The sequence below is a fragment of the Marmota marmota genome, unplaced genomic scaffold, assembly GCF_001458135.2.
Source record: "Marmota marmota marmota unplaced genomic scaffold, marMar, whole genome shotgun sequence".
NCBI classification, from domain to species: Eukaryota; Metazoa; Chordata; class Mammalia; order Rodentia; family Sciuridae; genus Marmota; species Marmota marmota.
The window spans coordinates 818224-841791 of record NW_025999874.1 but is presented as its reverse complement, the minus strand read 5'-3'; the positions used below and the strand labels follow the sequence as shown (position 1 = coordinate 841791).

The following is a 23568-nucleotide window of genomic DNA, read 5'->3' as shown; positions in this document are numbered from 1 at the left end:
TTTTTTTTTTGGAACGGGGTCTTGCTGAGTGGCTAAAGTAGACCTCAAACTTGCAATCTTCTCGTCTCAGCGCTCCAAATTGCTTTAATTACAAACATACGCCTACACCCTATGTGAAAAATGTATTTGTAAAATCTTGTCTTCTAATGTAGAAATTATTTCAGATTACTAATAAATTTTATTTACCCTCAGTTTCCCTCTCTAGTGAAACTTGACTTGTTCTCGAAAAAGTTATTAGAGAAATATTATTTAAAGACTAAATGCTTTACTGTAGTCTTCTCAAAGGGAGAGGGTGATATATATGTGTTTACTTTCTTAAAGATTTTCAGTAATACTATGATTGTCTTCACTGTATTCTTTCCTCAGTTTCTTATAGAGAGAAGATAATCAAGAACTGGAGAATGAACTTTTCTATCAGCAATATATTTCTCCATAATTCAAAAGTAAATTAATAATGATTATTTTGGGTTAAAGAAGATGCCTAATTTTTTTGTCCTAAACTTGTTTATTGCCAGATAAATTGGGTACCATTCAATGTTCTGAACAATGGCCAATATTCTTTTTCTTTTTTATGTCTGTTTTTAGTACACTCAGAAGAAGCCTTGTTTTTACTGGCAACCTGTTATTACCGCTCAGGAAAGGCATACAAAGCATATAGACTCTTGAAAGGACACAGTTGTACTACACCACAGTGTAAATACCTGCTTGCAAAATGTTGTGTTGATCTCAGCAAGTAAGTTTTAAAATCTTTTCTAATTTTGTTCTTTTTATACTATAAAATTTTGGATAAAATTCTTCTGACAAATTAAACTGTGATGAATCCTCTTTTCTCCTTTTTTAGTAGTAGAAAGCTGTTCAGTAACATTTTAAATGTTTACATTGTTGCTTATCACATTGTTTTTGTTATAGAGAGATTTCATTGTTATGGTGATATCAGAATTTAACTTTTGGAGAAGTGTAAGTTATAATTATTCTTATCAATTTCAAAAATTATCACAAATAGTATTTCCTTTCCTTTGTTTTCAGTGTTAGGCCACTTTGAATAAGGATGATGTATCTTGATGGTTGTGTAGTTTTCTTTCAAAATCTTTTTTTTTTTTTTTTGGTGGGGGAACTACTACTGTATACCCTTTTGAAGCAAGGGCACTTACTTTTTTCCTTATTTACAGTTTAGTCAAGTTCCTATTCCAAATCTGGTGGCAGCTCGAGAAATAGATAAACCATCAAGTTCAATTAAACTCTTTCCTTTGCTGTAGAAGGTGGGATAATGATAAAAGTGGCTAAACAGATATTTGTAAAAGCCTGTGTGTATATTTTGTTCATTGGAGGATGTAAATAAGTCTCATAAAGTCACCATATATTTATAAATTATAACTATACCATATTATTTGTCCAGTGACTGACTTGTTAATTAGGGATAGCTAAAGTAACTATAAAATTTCTGGAACATTTGTTATTAGATTATTTTAAATTCCAAAAATTTTAATGCTTAAGTCTTAAAAACTGACTTTCTTAATTTGCCAATTAGTCTCAAACCAATTTCTAAATTGTCGTTCTTTTTTTTTTTTTTTACTTGTAGTTGGACACAATGCCTTTATTTTATTTATTGTTATGTGGTGCTGAGGATCGAACCCAGCGCCTTGCACATGCTGGGCGCACGCTCTACCACTGTGCCACAACCCCAGCCCCCTAAATTGATGTTCTTATCCTATTTATAAATGTTTATATATTGTGTGTGTGTGTGTTTTAGTCTTACTAGGAGAAAACAAAAAAGTCCCATTAATAGTGAAAGGATGTAATCAGGATATGCTGTTAACCTACTTGAGAGTTTTCCACATGGTAATTTTAATTCATTATTAATCAAAAACTTTAAAACTCTGGCCTGGCAAAAATTTTTTTTTTAATCAAGAAAACATAATTGACAAAAAGAGATGAAGTGCTACTCAGATTTCATTCATAAAACTTAAAATGATTAAAGCTATGAGTATTAGTCTTATTTAATTTGCTTGTACATTCCTATTTCAAGGAATTATAAAACTAAGGATGACCGTACTTGTTAGTAAAGAACCATTCATATTTCCCCCCGGTAAAATGATCATCTTCTATTTCTTCTGACATGAGTAATGATTGATTATATTGCTTAGACTAGATGTCTACATAGAAACCAAATTTAGGTCTGGGGATAGAACTCAGTTGATAGAGTGCTTGTCTTGCATGCAGAAGGTTCTGGGTTCAATCCCCAGCATCACAAAGAAAAAAAGAAAGAAAGAAATTAAATTTAATGAGTTAAAAAATGTCAGAAGAAACTGAAATTGTAAAGACAATAATTTTCTTCTTCCCAAATAATTTGAAGTACATGTTTACTGCTATTCTAAAAGTACCATAAACTATTTTTTTTGTTTTTTAAAGAGAAAGAGAATTTTAATATTTATTTTTTAGTTTTCGGCGGGCACAACATCTTTGTATGTGGTGCTGAGGATTGAACCCGGGCCACATGCATGCCAGGCGAGCGCGCTACCGCTTGAGCCACATCCCCAGCCCCCATAAACTTTTACTTTATCTGTCTCCATATTTAAGACACATATTGGTAATGATGGTGTCTTCATGAAGTGCTTTTTATATTTGATGTTTTTTAATCTATAAATTTATATTTTGAAGGCTTGCAGAGGGAGAACAGATCTTGTCTGGTGGAGTGTTTAATAAGCAGAAAAACCATGATGATATTGTTACTGAGTTTGGTGATTCAGCTTGCTTTACTCTTTCATTGTTGGGACATGTATATTGGTAAGTAAGAATGATTCAAACTACCAGAAATGTTTCCTGTATGAGAATGCTTTGTAGTTTAAAACACCTGTGTTGAGGGGATGGGGCTGTGGCTCAGTGGTAGTACGCTTTCCTGACATATGTGAGGCACTGGGTTCGATTTTAGCACTGCATATAAATTATAAAGGTCTATCAACAACTAAAAATATTTTTTTTTAAAAGCTGTTGATCTATGTTGTCAAATATAACATGGCTGAATAGTACAAAATCTTCTGATTCCTTGACCTTGTTAAACCAGTTAAATAGTAAAGTTGTGGATCGCATTTTTTAGCTTTAATGATAATTAACTACAGCAGTACTGCTTAACAACTGAATAAATACAATGTTATTTTTTTTTCTCTGATGTTAAATAACACTGCTATTCCTTAGAGGCTTGAATATAAATTTCAGTAATAAAGAATGACAGTTATCATCTGGCATATCATAACAATTTTTAAAAAATATTTTTAGTTGTTGATGGATATAATACCTTTATTTATTTATCTTTATGTTGTGTGAGGATCAAACCAAGTGCCTCACTGGTGCTAGGTGAATGCTCTACCTCTGAGCCACAACCCCAGCCCCATATCATAACAATTTTGAAGTATGTCAAAAGAAATCTCTTACAATGGCAGTTGAAATAATAGTGATTATAGAAATAGTTCTTTAAATCTACTTATTTTATTTTTTTAATATATATATTTTTTTTTAGTTGTAGTTGGACACAATGCCTTTATTTTATTTATTTATTTTTATGTGGGGCTGAGGATCAAACCCAGGGCCTTGCATGTGTTAGGCGAGTGCTGTACTGCTCAGCCCCAGCCCCTAAATCTATTTAAAGTTTCAAGAAAAGTGAGTATGAAATCAAAGTTACTACAATAATAATATTATTCAATAATATTATTGAACAATAATAATATTGTTCTTACTCATTTTCATTCTGAAATACTTCTGAAGTAGTGGGTTGAGATACAATTAGGATAGTAGAAATTGCTCACAACTGCCCAAGGGAGCACTTTGTATATCTAAATGTCATCTGTTGTATGAGAAGTAATAGAGGACTGCTTATTTAAAGAACCAGAGTAGTATCTGTTTTAAGATAAATCAAGACAAATGAGTTTTTTTTTTTTAATATTTACTTTTTAGTTGTACTTGGACACCACACCTTTATTTATTTTTATTTGGTGCTGAGGATCGAACCCAGGGTCTTGCATGTGCGAGGCAAGCGCTCTACCGCTGAGTCACAACCCCAGCCCCAAGACAAATGAATATTGTATTAAGAAAAATAAACTTGCCCAGCCAAGTGTTGCCTATAATCCCAGGGGCTCAGGAGGCTGAGGCAGGAGGATCACAAGTTCAAAACCAGCCTTAGCAATTTAGTGAGGCCCTAACCAACTCAGTGAGACCCTGTTTCTAAATAAAATACAAAAATAGAGCTGGGTGTGTGTCCCTGAGTTCAATCCCCAGGTACCAAAAAAAAGAGGAAAATAAAAAACTTGAAAATGACTTTTTGTATAGAATTTAAGTTAGAGACAGGGTCTCACTGAGTTGCTTAGGGCCTTGCTAAGTTCCTGAGTCTGGCTTTGAACTCTCAATCTTCCTTTGAACTCTCAGCCTCCTGGGCCACTGGGATTACAGGAATATGCCACTGTGCCCTGCACTCAACTGGCGTTACATTCTTTCTTGTTGTTCATTCAAGATACTTGGAGATCTATCCCACATTATAGCTAGACACAGTACTTGACACTGAAAATATAAATGTAAATAACTCACAGCCCCCACCCTCAAAGGTTTATAATAGAATACAAGGAAAGAAACAGTTAAGAAAGTTTGTAAGTTTTTATTATTATAATAAAAGTACTGTGAATTCTCATTTTTCCACGTGTATAGATTGCAGGATCACATTGGTTATACATCCATGTGTATACATACAGCAATTCACACCCTATTTGAATCAGATGTATTATATGTCAAGATCATTGTATTGTCTTGAGCAACTAATAAAAAAAAGATGATTTTGTTAAATAAAAAATGATTTCTTTTTGTAAAACAAAAAAATAAATACTGTGATAAAATTTGAGCAATATTTTGTTTGTATAATAAAATAGTAATCAGTTCTGCTTGGTTAATTAAGCAGAAGAGTAAGATGTCAACTAGGAAAAATTTGATAGAAAAAGTAAAAATCTAACATTTCTATATAACTATAGAACTTTTAAAGGAAAGTAGATGTTTGAAGACTATAAATTATTTGAGGGGAGTAATATATACCTGGGAATGCAGGATTTGTGAAAGAAGTCAAAATTTTAATATTCTTGAAAGCACCATATTCAGCCAGGCAAAAGTGATACATGCCTGTATTTCCCACACCTTAGGAAACTGAGGCAAGATCACAAGTTCAAGGCCAGCCTTGGCAATTTAGCCAAATCCTGTCTCAAAAATACAAGGTCTGGGGATATAGCTCAGTAGTAGAGCACTCCTAGGTTTAGTCCCCAGTACTGCCAAAAACAAAAACAGAACAAAACAAAAAAAAAAGATGTACCAAATCATTGGCCATTATTAAAGGCAAGTAAAACCATCATGAAATTCTACGATATACCTATTAGAATGGCTAAAAAAAAAACCTGATAATAACAAGTTCAGCTAAGGATGCAGGATTCCTCATACATTGTGATGGGGATACTTATATATCATAGCAGCTTATTTGTAAAAGTCCCAAATTGGAAACAACCCGTATTCAGTGGGTAAATAGGTAAGTAAACTATTTCATATAGTGGACTACTACTGCTTAGCAATATAGAGGAATGAACTATTGTTGTATACAATAACTTGGATACCAATGGCATTGTGGCAAGTGAAAAAAGCCAGTTCCAAAAGTTTACATACTGCGAAATTCTATTTATGTAGTGATTTATTTAACAAAATAATAGTGATGGAGAACATGAGTGATTCTGAGAGAAAATGTAACTAAAAGAACAGCTGAAGGAGTTTCTTTGGGAAATTGGAGTAGTTCTATATTTTGATTGTGGTGGTGGTTACACAGATCTGTAAATGTGATAAAAAACTATATACCTACAAATGAGCACACATAAAAGCAGCTGAATCCGAATTGAGGACACTATTATATTAATGTCAATTTCTTGGTTTTGATAATTGTAATGTGATTTTATTAGATATTATTAGGGGGAATTATATAAAAGAGACACAGGCACTCTATCACTTTTGTGACATTCTTATAAATCTAAAATTATCCCAAAATAAATAAAAGAGAACATTTAAATTTTAAAATTTTGGGGCTGGGGTTGTGGCTTAGTGGCAGAGAGCTTGCCTCGCACATGTAAGTACTACTATTATTTTTAAATAAAATTATTAATAAAGTTTTGAGGGTGCAGTTAACTCCAGTCCTGAAAAGTTCGGTGTGTGTGAAAGTAGTTCCTAATTGTGAAGATGGAAGCTTTTTCCCCCTTCTGAGGAATATGATTATGTTATTTTTATTCACCATAAAGATGGTAAAGAATCCAAAGTGGAACAATCCTGCCTCAAAACTGAATTTTCATTTTAGTTGTGATATGCCTGTCTTATGACTAAAATTGCATCCTATAATCTAGATGCATGCATACTACATCAATTGCAAGGGAAAACACAGGAAAAAATAAATAGGCAAACTGTGATTGAATGGAAACATGGAGTGTTAAGAATCTGGGGCTGGGGAATGTGGCTCAAGTGGTAGAGCGCTCGCCTGACATGCGTGCGGCCTGGGTTCGATCCTCAGCACCACATACAAACAAAAGATGTTGTGTCCGCCGAAAACTAAAAAAAAAAAAATTAAAATATTAAAAAAAAGAAGAAGAATCTATTGACATGTAGGAAGCAATACAGATCATAACAGTGAAAATAAAGAAGGAACTTTAAGCCAGAGGTAAAATAAAAGTACGTGAATTAAGGCCAGGTTTTTGTTTGACTGTGAAGAATGAGTCAGAATTGTCTGTAAGTAGATTTTTTTGAGTGTGAACTTGTGATAATAGTGTTGCTCTTAGTGCACACACCATGCCCAGCTCAAACCTCTCATCTTTATCGTATCATTTGCCCTATTTTCTACTCACTTGAAAAATTAGAAGTGAGGCAGGCTAATATCTAAGGAGAGAACAGATTTCAGGAGAAAAGATGAATTTGATTTTGAACATATGAAGCTTTAAGTAAGGAACTAAACTTAGATGAAATTGTCCAGCCAGCAGAGGAAAGGTAAGTTTGATGTCAATAAGTAGATTTAGGAATTATTTATCAAAGAGATTCTCACCAGAGAAGGGTTTATGAAGAAGGGAACTAGAGGAAATATCTTTATTTCAGAATTGCAAGAAGAAAATAGTAGAAGAAATAGTCATAGAATGGTTTGTTAGAGGCTTAATATAGTCCTCAAACATTGAGATTTCACTGTGTTTTCCTTTTCTAGCCTTATATTAAAAATTCCTGCCAGGTGCAGTGGCTCATGCCTATAATCGCAACAACTCAGGAGGCTGAGGCAGGAGGATCAGAAGTTCAAGGCCAGCCTCAGCAAATTAGTAGGCCCTAAGTAACTTAGCAAGATCCTGTCTCAAAATAAAAAAGAGGGCTGGAGATGTAGCTTGGTGATAAAGCAACCCTGGGTTCAATCCCCATTTTACCCCCACCCCCCAAAAAAATAATAAATCCCAAGTATTGATTTACCACTTCTAACTCTGTTACTTTTAGAAAATAGCCTTTTTATACATTTTCTTTATTTCCTATTTTTAGGTTACTTCTCTGTCCCTGTTAGATGATTAAATCAATCCATGACAATTATTTTTCTTATAAGAAATTTCACCTGAACAGTCTTAGGCATGGACTTTGACAAAATTTATTTACATTTTTCAAAAGTCTACCTTCATTTTGATTCCTTCTTTGTGTGCATGCGTGTTTTTAATGTGCCCTAGCATGAAACAGCTCTGGCTGCCAATATAGAGATCTAGCTAAGATGAACAAAGGACTGTCCTCTGTTCTGCTTCTGACTGCTATGAGAGTAATCCCGCCATGAAATGTCTCTTTGCCCATTGCCAGAGTGTTGCCCACATGTTTGTTAGTTTAAGTGGGACAAATAGCTGGGCATGGTGGTGTACACCTGTAATCCCAGTAACACCAGTTGAAGGTGAGGCAGGAAGATTGAATTCAAAGACAGCCTGAGCAAAAGTGAAGCACTAAGCAACTCAGTGAGACCCTGTCTCTAAATAAAATACAAAATAGGATTGATGATATGGCTCAGTGGTTGAGTGCCCCTGAGTTCAATCCCTGGCACACATATTGTGCCCCCCCACACACCAAAAAAAAAAAANAATCCCAGAGACTTAAGAGGCTCAGAAAATCACAAGTTCGAGGCCAGCCACAGCAACTTAGTGAGACCCTGTCTCAAAATTTAAAAAGGGGCTGGGGATGTAGCTCAGTGGTAAAGTACCTCTAAGTTCAATTCCCTAGGACACCACCCCCCAGATTAATTATTATTATTTTTTTCCTGTGCTGGGGATCAAATCTAGGGCCTCACATGCTAGGCAAGCACTCTGCTGTTAACATCTTCTCCCTTTCTTTCTCTTTCTGCTTGTTTCCCTCCCTCCCTCCTCCCCCCCCCCTCAAAAAAGATGTAACTAAATTGCCTAGGTTGTCCTCAAACTTTTTTTTTTTTTATTTTGGCCTCAAACTTTCAATCCTGCTTTTGCTGCCCACATAGCTGGGAATTCTGGCATTTGCAACTATATCCACTTGAAACTTCTTAGGTTTATCATATCATTTGCCCTGTTTTGTTTTTGTTTTTGTTTTTTCTTTTGGTACTGGGGATTGAACTCAGGCACACGAGAGTGAGCCACATCCCCAGTCATATTTTGTCAGGGTCTCACTGAGTTGCTTAGCACCTCACCGCTCCTGAGGCTAGCTTTGAGCACCTCACTGCTCCTGAGGCTAGCTTTGAACACCTGTCTCGGCTTCCCAACCCACTGGAATTATAGGTGTACACCACCACATCCATTTTGCCCTTTTTTCTACTTTTTTTTTTTTTTTTCCTGTGGTGCTGGGGATTGAACCTCCTGCCTTGTGCATGTGAGGCAAGCACTTTACCAACTGAGCTATATCCCCAGCCCCCTGTTTTCTCCTTTTTTAAAGTAGAAATTTACAAGTCAGGCAAACTAATGCCTGTTTCCCCAAAGAAGTCTTCTCTATAGTTCCCTAAGATTATACTGATAATTGGCATATTAAAACAGATTGTGTATTTTATCTGATAGTTTCACTTGAAGAGGAGGTTCCTTTGAAAATGTTGGTTGCATTGCCATCTGGTCCTTTGTAAAACCTTACAATTTTAGAAGACTTGCTATATATATATATATTTTTTTTTTTTCATGCGGTATTAAAACATTTAAACCTCACACCAGGTAATTAGTATTTTTACTTCAAAGCGTCAGTGAATCTCAATACCCACCAACCCCTTCTGCCCTCCTAATAGAAATCTTGGGAGTCAGCAATGCCATTCTCATAATCCCAGATTGTTACAAGGTATTTATTACCAGGGATATTGTGAAGATTCCAAATGTAAACCTTTAGGAAAGAATTATGAATTTTCCTTTTTATTAAGGGCTACTGCTACTTTGTTAAAAATCAAATAATTTTAAATATGTTTAAAATATGTAACTCACATTTAGAATTGCCATTGGGATGTTATATGGTAGTATTCAAGAAGGCAGTAAAAGTTTATTTTAATATTTCAGTTCATGTTGTATTTGTTTCACCAGACTTTTAACTTGAACTTTTCCAAATAATAAAGTTAAAATGGGAAGAAGAAGTTGATAATTTAGGGAAACATCAAGAGGAGTGTTGTCAGAATTTATATAAGATTTATATGATTTTCTAAACCAAAAATTATCTTCATAAATGTTGGGGCTTTATTGCTTTTTTATTCTTTTCTTTCCACAGCAAGACAGATCGGCTTGCCAAAGGATCAGAATGTTACCAAAAGAGCCTTAGTTTAAATCCTTTCCTCTGGTCTCCCTTTGAATCATTATGTGAAATAGGTAGGTTGGTGGAGGCCATGGGGATGGAAGGGGGTTTGCATGTTTTCTTTTTTTTTCCCCCCTGAATTTTTGGAGATTCATACAAATCATCTATCTACAATAAAAATATTTTGCGAACTAAGGACTGTTGAAATTGAGAATTAGAATCATATGATTCAGATGTTACCTTCCATTTATTATGCTACCTCAAAAATTAAATCCACTAGTCTTTTCTATTTAGCCAGTTCACCTTAAATATATTCAGTCCTTTAGAATAAGTTGTATTGTGTATATTATCACTAGCCAAATTGCTTTCTGGATAAGAAATTAATAGAGTCCTGGAACAAAAACTATTAATTGAATGACACCTGGACAATATAGAGTGTCTCAGTATATATGCTCTAAGCTATGTAAAGGATCATTTTAAAACAGGTGTCTGTATCCCCAGAAATACTTCAGTCTTTACTGTAATATCACCTGCATTTCACCTCTCTAATGTCACCTTCTACCTTGAGAAAAAAGCCATCTAGTTGTTTTCTGCTGTAAAACAAACATCCAAATCTACATTTTTCTGTGGTTTATTATATTTAAAAACTAGTGTCCTTTCAATTTAGTATATTTACTACATTTACATCTTTGTCTTATGGGTTAACTTTTATGATAAGTTAATGGATGGGCTTTTGGAAGGCCAATCTGATTAACAGAAATGGACAGAAGAATTTTTTAAAACTCTAGATAAGGACTTATTTCCACTTAGTTATAAAACTCGAAAGAAAAATTATTCCTCAGAGGCAAATATCTTTATTTTTTTGTTTTGTTTTTCTTTTCTTTTTTCTTTTTTTTTTTTTTTTGGTCTTTGCAGGTGAAAAGCCAGATCCTGACCAAACATTTAAGTTAACATCTATACAGAACTTTAGCAACTGTCTGCCCAATTCTTGTACAACACTAGTATCTAATCATAGTTTATCTCATAGACAGCCTGAGACAGTTCTTACGGAAACACCCCAGGACACAATTGTAAGTGTATTTACTCTACCATTCAAAAGATTGTGAAAAACTGAGAAAATTATCTGGGCTAAACAATGTGTCATAAATGACATAATAGAAATTTTCTGTTTCAGGAATTAAACAGATTGAACTTAGAATCTTCCAATTCAAAGTACTCCTTGAATACAGATTCCTCAGTGTCTTATATTGATTCAGCTGTAATTTCACCAGATACTGTACCTCTTGGAACAGGAACTTCCATATTATCTAAACAGGTTCAAAATAAACCAAAAACTGGTCGAAGTTTATTAGGAGGACCAGCTGCTCTTAGCCCATTAACCCCAAGGTAAGTCAAACAAAAAGTTAGTTCAAAATGTATTGTAATATTTTGTGATCTTACAATGGCTCATATGATTAATAATATAAATTGACATGCACAGCAATTTCCTAAATTACTGTGGATAAAAGTGGATGTGATTAAAATTTTTGTATATTTGTTTTATTTTATTTGTGGTGCTGGGGATCATACCCAGGGCCTTGCACATGCTATACAAGTGTTTTACCACTGAGTTATATGCCTAACCCCTGGAAAAATTTTTAAAACTCTTAAATATGTCTTAATTATCTTTAATGTATGCATTGAAAAATACTACCTTTATGGCTGTACATCAGTAGATGGCAGTGAACCCCTTGAAATGTTGTTATGCCTATGATATAACCATAGCAACACCAGTTTGGGGTTTTTGTTTGTTTGTTTGTTTGTTTTGAGGTTTTTTTTGGGGGGGGCGGGTATCAGGGATTGAACTCAGGGCCACCAGACCACTGAGCCACATCCCCTGCCCTATTTTATATTTTATGTAGAGACTGGGACAGGGTCTCACTGAGTTGCTTAGGGCTTTGCTAAGTGGCTGAGGCTGACTTTGAACTTGCAATCCTCTTGCCTCAGCCTCCCAAGCCACTGAAATTACAGGCGTGCACTACTGTGCCTAGCTAACATCAGTGGGCTTTTTTAGTACATTTTTCTAAAACATGGAGGAAGTATTGACATCAGTCAGTGAAATGTTTTGTCAAAATTATTAGAAGTATATGTATGTATAAATATAGGAACCCATCCAAGAGGGGTACATATCTAAAAGTGTCAAAAAATTATATGCTATGAATGGGGCCTTGGGCCCAGGGAACTACTAAAATAACTTGACTGTGAGATGACAGTGCCCTTAGACACCATTGTATAATTATACTGATAATTATTAGATAAATATCCATACTGTCTAGAGACATTGTCTCCATAATTGTATCTAAAACCCAGAGTCTTAGAATTTTGTTTGTGGTGCTAGGGATCATACCCAGGGCCTTGCACATGCTATACAAGTGGTCTACCACTGAGTTATATGCCTAACCCCTGGAGAAATTTTTAAAACTCTTAAATATGTCTTAATTGTATGCATATCAGCTTTTATAAAGCCACTCTTCTTTATTTTTAATGAACCTCCTGAGATCTGTAGTTGTATCTCAGTTTAGTTCCTTTTTTTATTTTTTATTATTTTTTAGTGTTAGGAATGGTGGGTGGTGTAGTCTTCATTCACAGCTTATTTTTAATCTGCCCCTCAGGTCCTCACTGCCCCCAAGACTGATTTGCCATTCTCTTCCTTTTAGACCTTCTAATTTAAGTATACTGCTGCTTTATATATGCCTTGATGACTTTTTGACACCTTGATTTCAACCTCTTCTCAGTTTTGGGATTTTGCCATTAGAAACCCCAAGTCCTGGAGATGGATCCTATTTACAAAACTACACTAATACACCTTCTGTAATTGATGTGCCATCCACCGGAGCCCCTACAAAAAAGGTATTTTACATGTAAAATGCAATTTTGTATTGATTTTTTAAAAATTCTTTAAAATTCCAATCTGTAAAGATAAATTAAGAGAAAATTTAACTTTTTCTGTAATTGTTTTTGCCTTAGAGTTGTTGATCAAAATATAAAAGAATATGATCGTCCTAGCTTCATGGTTATCTTAGATACATAACTGGTGATTTTTTTCAACCAACTAACATTATAACTCGTTAGTTCATCAGCATATAGCTAGTAAATATATTCATTTTTGCTTTTAATTCCTTTTTAAAAACAAAATTAAGATTGTTTCTATATTTTGAATATAAATTACAAATCATGTCTGCCATAGTTTTTATTTGTTCCCACTGCTGTCTATATAGGGTGTTGTTGTTGTTGTTGATATGGTAATGGTTTGTTGGGGTTTTGTGGGGGGGGTGTTTTGGTTTTTTTTGTTTTGTTTTTTCAGTGTTGGGGATCAAAGCCAGGGCTTTGCACTTGCTAGCCTAGTGCTCTACCACTGAGCTGCACCCCACTCCATGTATTTTAAATAGCACTAATAAATGACATGAAAAAAAATTTGCTCAGGTAAGCAAGATATTTCTGATAATACGATTTTTATGGTGGATTTTCATAAATATATAGTAAAAGTAAAAATATTTGATAGTATAATTATTATAAGCACTGAAAAAATTTTTTGAGGCTCTTTATATAATGTTCTTTTATATAGATGTACTAGTAGAACAAAGTACCGTTTGTGTGAAACATTTCTGTGGTGTAGGATATCTTCTGTGAGAATTAAATCATGTATTTTAAATGCCTACTGCTATGCTTAATAGATGTTTAAGAAATGGAAACTAATTAAGTCATACTAATATATGAATAACAGATGTAACCTCTTACCTTCTAGAAATGTTTCTTTTTTTGTTATTTTTTGTTGTTTTACTCCTGATGAACATTGCAAATCTGCTAAAGTTTTGTTGTTGTTTTTTTTCCTCCCCTCTCTCTCCTGCAAAAGCTGTATCTATAATTCCTTAGTGGAAATAGAAAATTCAAAACTATCAAAAAAAAAAAAAAAAAAAAANATCACAAACCTTAGACTTTTTGTGTTTTACAGTCTGTTGCCAGAATGGGCCAAACTGGAACAAAGTCTGTCTTCTCACAGAGTGGAAATAGTCGCGAGGTCACTCCAATTCTTGTTGCACAAACACAAAGTTCTGGCCCTCAAACAAGGTATTTATTGTGATGTTATCAGTTCCCATTGTTCATCTTTTCTTGCTGTAAAACCTTCTTCTTTATATTTTTGGGTATTGACCCACAAATTTCTAATGTAGCCAGACATGGTGGTTCATGCCTATAATTCAAGCAGCTTGGGTGGCTGAGACAGGAAAATCACAAGTTCAAAGCCAGCCTTAGCAATTGCGAGGCGCTAAGCAACTAAGTGAGACCCTGTCTCTAAATAAAACATAAAATAGGGCTTGGGATGTGGCTCCTGAGTTCCCCTGAGTTCAATCCCTAGTGTATGTATATGTATATGTGTATGTATGTGTGTATATATATATATATTTCTAATGTAACTGTTATAAATTTTGAATATGTAAAACTTGAAATCTGTGACTTCTGAAAAGACTTAATATAATTTTTACTTGAATTTTATAATGCAAATAACACAATAGTTACCTAAAACAACTTTTTCCAATACTCTTAATTACCTCTTAGTGTTTTTTGTTGTTATTGTTTTTTTGTTGTTGTTTCATTTGTTTGTTTGTTTGTTTGTTTGTTTTGGTAGTGCTGGGAATTGAATCCAGGGCCAGGTGCATGTCATGCAATCACTCTACCAACTGAGCTATATCCCCAGCCCTCTTAGATTTTTTAATATTATAAACATTATAAATATTATAAACATTTCCTCAGAGAAATTTCTTTTTATGTATATGACCTTCTCTGCAGATCAAGTACAGATAGATTTCATTATCCCCTCCCCCCATTATGCACGTCTATACATAGATTATAAAATTAATCTTCAAAACTTCAAATTCAGAATTCTTAAAATAGACACAAATGTGCATATTCTTTGACTGTCTAAAAGGTCTCAATGTTGCTCTACTACAAGGATGATAAGTGTAATAATGAATGCCAGCTTGCTGATAGTGATTGCCTGAGGCTCATTATGAGAAAGAGCTGAGGCTTCTTACAGAGCAACATTACATAGGCTGAGTATATGCTAACCCTAAAGAATATATAAACCTACATGTAATTATCAACTATATATTTTGTATTGTTTATGCCATTTTTATCTATTTTTTTGCTTGGATTTATTTTCTAAAGCTGCCGTAAAACATGAGTATTCCTAATCTAAAAATCTGAACTGCTCTGAAATCTAAAACTTTTTGAATCCCAGCACAACACTCAAAAAGTTTCAAGTTTTAGAGTATTGTAGAGTCCAGATTTTCAAATTAGGAATGCCCCACTAGTAAAATTTATTATATAAATATTACAAATTTGGGGGGGAAACTCTGCAATCTGAAACACTGGTCCCAGGCATTTTGATAATGGATATTCAGCCTGTACCACAATCTGGGTGGCTTAAAACATCAGAAATTTATTCTTTCCCACTTTTTACTTTTTTTCCTTTAGACCATGTTGCTAAAATATAATCTCTGTTTTAAAGCTTATAAATTTGAAATCAAGTTGTTGGCAAGGCCATTCCCCCTCCAAAGTTTGCAGAGGAGAATCCTCCTTTGCTACTTGAAGCTTCTGATAGGTTTGTGACAGCATAACTCAAGATATGTACTTATATCTTCACATGGCAATCTTCCCTGTGTGTCTCTTTCCAGATTTCCCTCTTATAAGTATGACAGTCATACTGGATTAGGGGACACACACACACACATACACACTTATAATCTCAACTTGATACATCTGCAAAGACTCTATTCTAAATAGTCAAATTCACAGGTACTGAGGGTAAGGTCTTCAACATATTGAAATTGTTTCACAGTTTACTAATACTCTGTCCGTTTTTGTTTCTGGGCTTTTTCCGCTCTGTTTCGTTTTGGATAATGACGAATTTACTGTTAATCCAATCCAGTGGGGAGTTGTTGTTTTTTTGTTGTTGTTGCTTTTTAATCTCAGACACTCCTTTTTCATCTCTATAAATTTGATTTGCTTGTCTCCTTACTTACCCATGCTTTCTTCTACCTTCTTAAATAGTCGGAAAATATTTATATTGGTCCTTTTAATGTTTTTGTCTAAAAGTCTATTACTGTGTCATTCCTAGTTGTGTTTCTTATTGATTGGTGTTACATTGTTGAATGCTGGGAGCGGGCAGGTACCAGGGATTGAACTCAGATGCACCCGACCACTGAGCCACATCCCCACCCCTTTTTTGAATTTTATTTAGAGACAGGGTTTCACTGAGTTGCTTATGGCCTCTCAAAGTTGCTGAGGCTGGCTTTGAATTCGTGATCCTCTTGCCTCAGCCTCCCGAGCCACATAGCAACTGGAATTTTTTTTTATTATTATCATTTCTTTAGGTATTTCTAAGATTTGTTCTGGGATGCAGCTAGATTATTTGAAAACAGTTTGATTTTTTTTGTTTGTTTGTTTGTTTTTTGTTTTTGTTTTTGTTAGGTGGAACAAGAGCAGTCTTTAAAGTAGTTTTGCCCTGCTATTGAAAGAGTACTCTTTATGGCCTATTTAGTATGAGATTTCTGCCCTCTGCCTATTCCCAATCACAAGCGCCAAGAACTGTTCTGCCTACTCCTTTATAGTAGTTCTTACCCCACCCAGTGTTGAGTGGTTTCCTCATGGCAATACTGTAATGTAATTCTGATGCTAATCACCCAGACTTAGACTGGACTCCAAAGATTAAGATCAGTCTGCAACAAGAACTATCTGAAATGTCCTCAGTTCAGACACCAGTTGCAGGTGCAGAGTTCCCCAGGCCACCTGCATTTCTGATCAACTTAGTAAAAATTGAGGGTTCCTATTACCCCTTCATATTCAGTAAGTTGCTAGAACAACTCAGAACCAGGAAAATACTATACTTATGATTAGAGTTTTATTGTGAAGAATACAAATCAGGACCAGATAACTGAAGAGACTCTATGGTGAGGTTTTGGGAGGGTCCCAAACACAGACTTTTATGTTCGTTTCATGGAATCAGGACCTATGTTTAGAGACCAGGAATTTCAACTAAGGTTTGATGTTCAGAGTTTTAATGGAGATTGAATTATGAAGACATGGTTGATGAAATCATTGGGCATGTGATTAAACTCAGTCACCATCCACCTTGCCCTTCCTGGAGGAGGTCAGGCTGATGTCACCTGGCTTTAAGGCTCAACTCTAATCACATGGTGGATCTTTGCAGCGTGGCCAACCCCATCATTTTCTCCACATAAAGTATCCTTCAGAATTTATTTCTGTAAATTTTCTAAGATGGGGCTGGGGATGTGGCTCAAGCGGTAGCGCGCTCGCCTGGCATGCGTGCGGCCCGGGTTCGATCCTCAGCACCACATACAAACAAAGATGTTGTGTCCGCCGAAAACTAAAAAATAAATATAAAAAAAAAATTATTAAAAAAAAAAATTTTCTAAGATGTTTTTGTTAACTACCAGAACATTTTGCTTTAAAACCAGAAAAAATAGTGCTATTTACATAAATTTATTAAACAATATAACTGACATATAATGTATATGCCTAATGATGGCAGTAGAACCTTAATTTCAAGCTGTGGCAATCTAGTTCCAGAGCATATTCCTTTCATTGCTAAACCCCTAGTTAACCAAATGGAAATTATACAGATTCATGTATTGGTTACATAATATGAACTAAATTAATTTTTCTGGTGCCTCAGACTTAGGGCTTCTTTCTCCTTACATCAAGTGGGCCTTTGGAGCTAACAGAAGCCTAACAAAAATTATAAGACTGTATCTACTCTATAAGAAGAGTTTATCCTCCCAGCTCTAAAACTCTTCTTACTAATTTTTACTTCTACCTCCACAAAATTTGTGTTACTCTCACTCAGTGAGTGTTTTCTTTAAAACAATCTTAGCAACATCTTCAGGTTTGTCCCACTTGCCCCATTTGATGAAGTTCTTTCCTCCTACTTCTTGACAAAACTCTTCTGTGATCAAGTAATCATGTTGACAGTACAATTCACATTTTTAAAAATTTTTTTTAGTTGAAGATGGACACAATATTTATTTTTATGTGGTGCTGAGGCTCGAACCCAGTGCCTCTAGTGTGCTAGGCAAGTGCTCCACCACTGAGCCTAGCCCCACAATTCACATTCATAGTATAAATTATAATAGTTATTTCTACCAAATTGAGGTTATTGGACTTTTTGGGGGGGTGTTACTGGGGATTGAACTTGGGGTACTTATCCACAGAGCCACATACCCAGACTTTTTAAAAAATATTTTAGTAGAGACAGGGTCTTACTGAGTTGATAAGGGCCTCACTAAATTGCTGAAACTGGCTTTGAACTTGGCTCCTTCTGCCTCAGCTTCCTGAGCTGCTGGGATTACAGGCTTCCACCGCTATGCCTGGCGAGGTTATTGTACTTTTAAAAAATGAATTGGTCAACCCAAGTGTTCTTACTTGCCTAATATCCCTGCACTGGGGCTCTGTGTTTTGAAAGAAATAAGAATAATCCTGGACATGATTTACTCACTGGGCAGTATCTCTCTCTTTCTCTCTTTTTATTAAGAAACCTTTTAATTTCAGACTTAGGTACCTATTTGTAGAATTTCCTAAAAATTATAAACTTAACCTAATCCCAGTTATATCATTTAAGTTTTAAATTTGCTTGCTTTCTAAGAATGGAATTCTTAGGGTTTGCCTTTAAAGTAAAAATATATCCAATGATTGTCAGACTCCTTTTGCTCTAACCAGAATAAACCTTTGATACAGCTGTTTGAATTTACAGGGAAATTATTTCTCAACTTTCAGTTGTTCTAGTGGTATTTATTTGTTAAAAAATGCCCAACATTTAGATGATCCATACCTGATAGAAATTTCCTTTTTTTCTCTAATTTTTTTTTTCTTTTTTTTTGAGCGGGTGGGTGCTGGGGATTGAACCCAAGGGCATTTAACCACTGAGTCACATCCCCATCCCTTTTTATTTTTTATTAGGGACAAGGTCTCTTATAGGTTGCTTATAGCCTCTAAGTTACTGAGGCTGGTTTCAAACCTGTGATCCTCCTGCCTCCGCCTTCTGAGCCACTAGGATTATAGGCATGCACGCCATGCCCAGCTCATGTTTTACATTTTTTGAAAATATATTTAATTTCTGACATAACTCCCTTTTTTTTTTTTTTAACATTTCTACAATTTCTATTTATTTATTTATTTAGAAACAGAGTCTCACCGAGTTGTTTAGCGCCTTGGTTTTTGCTGAGGCTGGCTTTGAACTCACAGTCCTCCTGCCTCAGCCTCCCAAGATGCTGGGATTATAGGCGTGCGCTACCACACCTGGCCCACTTCCCTAACTTTTTTATGCATGCGAATAAAGGGCTAAAGGTAATTGGCATATAGATGTGCTTGTCATATTTATTGACCTTAAATATTTTTAGATTAATTTAGATCAATTTCAATTAGAGATCTCTCCTATAATGTTTATCATTTTACAGTAATATGAGTAGTTTTTAAATGGTGGGTTTTCATAAAGGGACCAGAAAGGGGGCCTGGGATTGTTACTCAGTGGTAGAGCACTTGCCTAGCTGTGAGGTACTGGGTTCAATCCTCAGTATCACATAAAAATAAGTAATAAAATAAAGATATTGTGTCTATATATATATGTATGTATATAATTTTTTTAGAAAGGGGGGGACCAGAAAGGGACTGACCAAACTCACCAACTCTAGAGTACTTATATTAGAAATGCATATTTTTAATATGGCTAAATTTGAAATAATAGTTAATGGTCAAAAAGTGAATTTTAAATAATGTTTTATCACTTTTTAGTACAACACCTCAGGTATTGAGCCCCACTATTACATCTCCCCCAAATGCACTGCCTCGAAGAAGTTCTCGACTTTTTACTAGTGACAGCTCTACAACCAAGGTAAAGAATTCTGAATGCCACATTTACTTAATGCTTTCCCTGCTAAAATATCTGTTCATTGATGACTTCATCTTTATAAATAAATTTGGAAAGCTAGCTATAATTTTTTGGTCCTTTGGTAAATATTATATAACATTTTTCTTTGGTACTAGAGATTAAACCCAGGGGCGTAACACTGAGCTATATCCCCAGCCCTTTTTATATTTTGTGTAGTTGACAGGGTCTTGTTAAGTTCCTGAGCCTGACTTTAAACTTGCAATCCTCCTGCCTCAGCTTCATGAGCTGCTTATATTATAGGCATGCACCACTGCACCCAGCTTTAATTATAGAAAACAACAGTGGTTATCAGGAAATAGGCCTGAGCATAGCACAGCCAGACACAGTGGCACATGCCTGTAATCCCAGCAACTCAGGAGATTAAGGCAGGAGAATCACAAGTTCAGTAACTTAGTGAAACCCTGACACTAAAAAGGGCTGGGGATATGGCTCACCCCTGAGTTCAATCCCTGGCACCAAAAAAAAAGCATAGCAAAAAAAGGATTTCTTTGTGATAGTAAAATAGTTCTATATCCCAAGCATGGTGGTTGATTGCATAAATCCATTCATGTGATAAATTACACAGAATTATATATATACACACCCACATGCACGCAAAAGAGTTCAAATGAAAACCAAACAAATGAGGTCCTTAGTTCATTTCATAGTATAATATTTCAGTTTCCTCAATATAATTTTATATGTTATCACTAATGAAAGACTGAATGGAAATTCTCTGTTTTCTTTGCTTCTATCTTCTTATGAACTGAAACTATTTCAAAATTAAAAGTTTAAAAAATTAAAGGGCTTCATTACAATGGCCTTGGTTAAATTTTTTTTGGTCCATGGAAGGACATTATAGGTAAATTCAACTTTGTGATTTATTAGTTAAGTGCTCTGAGACAATTAAATGGTATTGCATCCTCTTATTTTCTTACTGTAAAATAATAAATGAGAATATGATATACTTGCAAAAAAAAAAAAACGCTCAATGCAGATTCACCTTAATCACAATAAGTAAATACAATTTATATTTAGAATTCTTGAATTTAGAATTGACTTTGAAGACTGTTTTTATAAAATTTCTTCTGAGAAAAATAGCGATTAATCAAGATTATACTTTTAAATCTAATACTTGAGAAAGGGTTGAGGAGGAAGTCTAAAATATATGAGTATAAAGTATGGAATTTTACCCTTTTGCAGGAGAATAGCAAAAAATTAAAAATGAAGTTTCCACCTAAAATCCCAAACAGAAAAACAAAAAGTAAAACTAATAAAGGAGGAATAACTCAACCTAACATAAATGATAGCCTGGAAATCACAAAATTGGATTCTTCCATCATTTCAGAAGGGAAAATATCCACAATCACACCTCAGATCCAAGCTTTTAATCTACAAAAAGCAGCTGCAGGTCTGTTTTAAATGCTTAATATTGTTTATTTTACATTATTATGTACTTATTTTAAGTAATTTCTTTATGGTCATTACACTGCTTTCATTGTTTTCTAGATAGATGGAATTTTAATCAATTAGTTTGTAGTCAGCCTTTCTTAAACACCAGAGTTTTATGTTTCTCTCCTTTGGTTACTATATTGTTTTCTCCTAGAAGGTTTGATGAGCCTTCTTCGTGAAATGGGAAAAGGTTATTTAGCTTTGTGTTCATACAACTGCAAAGAAGCTATAAATATTTTGAGCCACCTGCCTTCTCACCACTACAATACTGGTTGGGTACTGTGCCAAATTGGAAGGGCCTATTTTGAACTTTCAGAATACATGCAAGTAAGTATAGAAAATAGGTACATGTGTCTTTCTAGAAATAATTTAAGTGTAATTAAAATGGTCATGCTTGAGAAGACCAGATCTAAAACGTCAATATTTGTTTATTATGTTTGTTTATATAATTATTTTCTCAGGGATTATTATGTCCTCAGCAGAATGATTGCCTGTTACACCAAGGATTGGATTTCCCAGTACTGAAAAAAAAAAGGGGGGGGGGCTATCTTATCATTATTTATAATTTGTAGACAAAATTTGGAGGTGGGTACCCGGGATTGAACTCTGGCCACTCAACCACTGAGCCACATTCTCAGCCCTATTTTTTTATATTTTATTTAGAGACAGGGTCTCACCAAGTTGTTTAGCGCTTTGGTTTTTGCTAAGGCCAGCTTTAAACTCTTGGTCCTCCTGTCTCAGCCTCCCAAGCTTCTGGGATTACAGGCATGTGCCACCTCGCCCCGCTGACAAGATTCTTTCTTGCTTTAAGGGATAATTTAAATTTTTCAGACTTTCTTGAGGGAGATTTGTGAGAACAGAGCCATCAATGCACTCTTATACCTTGTACGCTGCTCATTTGGATCTGAAAATGCATATTTAGATATATAATCTATAAATTCTTTCTACAATATAGTTTTTATGAATTATTGTTATTATTTATTTATTTATTTTTGGTACTAGGGAACTGAACCCAGGGGCACTTAACCACTGAGCTATATCCCCAGCCCGTTTTTATTTTTAATTTTGAGACAGGGCATCACTAAGTTGCTTAGAACCTCACTAAGTTTCTGAGGCTGGCCTCAATCTTGGGATCTTCCTGCCTTGGCCTTGGGATTCACTGGGATTATAGGTGAGCACCACTGTGCCGGACTCTTCGATTTGTTTTAGAAACTTAAAGAATGCTATGAAGAATGGGGCTGGGGATGTGGCTCAAGCGGTAGCGTGCTTGCCTGGCATGCGTGCGGCCCGGGTTCGATCCTCAGCACCACATACAAAACAAAGATGTTGTATCCGCCGATAACTAAAAAATAAATATTAAAATTAAAAAAAAAAAAAAAGAATGCTATGAAGAAAATTATATTTAATTGATGACACAATATTCTTATCAGAAGGCTTTTATCCTTTTAGTTTTAATTAAATTTTTTTACTTAAGATACCTGTTGTTAGTGGGGCTTATATGTGTTATTATTTGGGTTTTGGCTTGGGGAGTATTTGTTGCTGTTGTGATACTGGGGATTGAAACCAAGGGTGCTGTATCCTGAGCTACATCCCAGGCCAATTTATTTTTTAATTTCATGACAGGGTCTTGCTAAGTAATAGAGCCTGACCTTGAACTTGTGATTCTCTTGCCTCAGCTTCCTAAGTAGCTAGGATTGCAGGCATGTGCCACTGTGCCTGACAAGTTATCTGCTTATAGAGAAAAGGAAAGGATGGTTAACTTAAATTAAAAAAAAAAATGCAATTTCCAATTTAAATATTTTCTCCTGTCCAAAGTATTTTCTTCCTACCCCTAAGCTTAAAAAGATAACAAAACCCCCCCAAAAGTTGACAAGGTTACTTTTCAGAATGTATTTCAGTATATAGTATTTTCTAATACAATGAGGCAATTTCTTGCCTCCATGGAGTATATTACATTCTAGTAATAGCCAAAGTATAAGCTAATAAATGTGTGAGGATAGGTAGCAGGAAGTAAAATGAAGAAAAATGAAGCATGGTAAGGAGGCTGAGTGAGGGGCACTGAAAATATGGTATTCCTTTTTTTTAATTAGCTCAGAATCAGAAGATTATTCTTCCTTTCATGAGCCATGCAAAGACACAAGGGGAAACTGTTCTTCCCAGGCTGAAAATAAATGCAGACATGTCTATTCATGTAATTTTGTATAGTACCAAAAAGAGGATTGTAACCAGAAAGCTTTATTCATTGCTAATTCATTGCTAGGAGATCCATGTTGGGATTATGGCATTTACCAATACACTCTGTGTGTGTGTGTGTGTGTGTGTGTGTGTGTGTGTGTGTGTGTGTGTGT

The 23568-nt window shown here is 34.9% G+C and overlaps 1 protein-coding gene across 9 annotated transcripts in view; it reads left to right on the top strand.

Annotated features, from left to right (window-relative positions):
* Window positions 1-23568, top strand: part of Cdc27 (cell division cycle 27) — a 59419-nt gene that overhangs the window by 20257 nt on the left and 15594 nt on the right. For 2 of the 9 annotated variants that reach the window (XM_048786509.1, XM_015507182.2), the window contains exons 3-12: window positions 586-733; window positions 2659-2784; window positions 9766-9863; window positions 10705-10859; window positions 10964-11175; window positions 12564-12678; window positions 13763-13896; window positions 19633-19732; window positions 20972-21179; window positions 21375-21547. In XM_048786509.1, the coding sequence (XP_048642466.1) occupies window positions 586-733; window positions 2659-2784; window positions 9766-9863; window positions 10705-10859; window positions 10964-11175; window positions 12564-12678; window positions 13763-13896; window positions 19633-19732; window positions 20972-21179; window positions 21375-21547 (1469 nt within the window). Of the gene's footprint in view, window positions 1-585; window positions 734-2658; window positions 2785-9765; window positions 9864-10704; window positions 10860-10963; window positions 11176-12563; window positions 12679-13762; window positions 13897-19632; window positions 19733-20971; window positions 21180-21374; window positions 21548-23568 lie in introns of those variants that run through there. The other 7 variants (XM_048786520.1, XM_015507186.2, XM_048786515.1 and 4 more) reach the window with 5 other exon arrangements.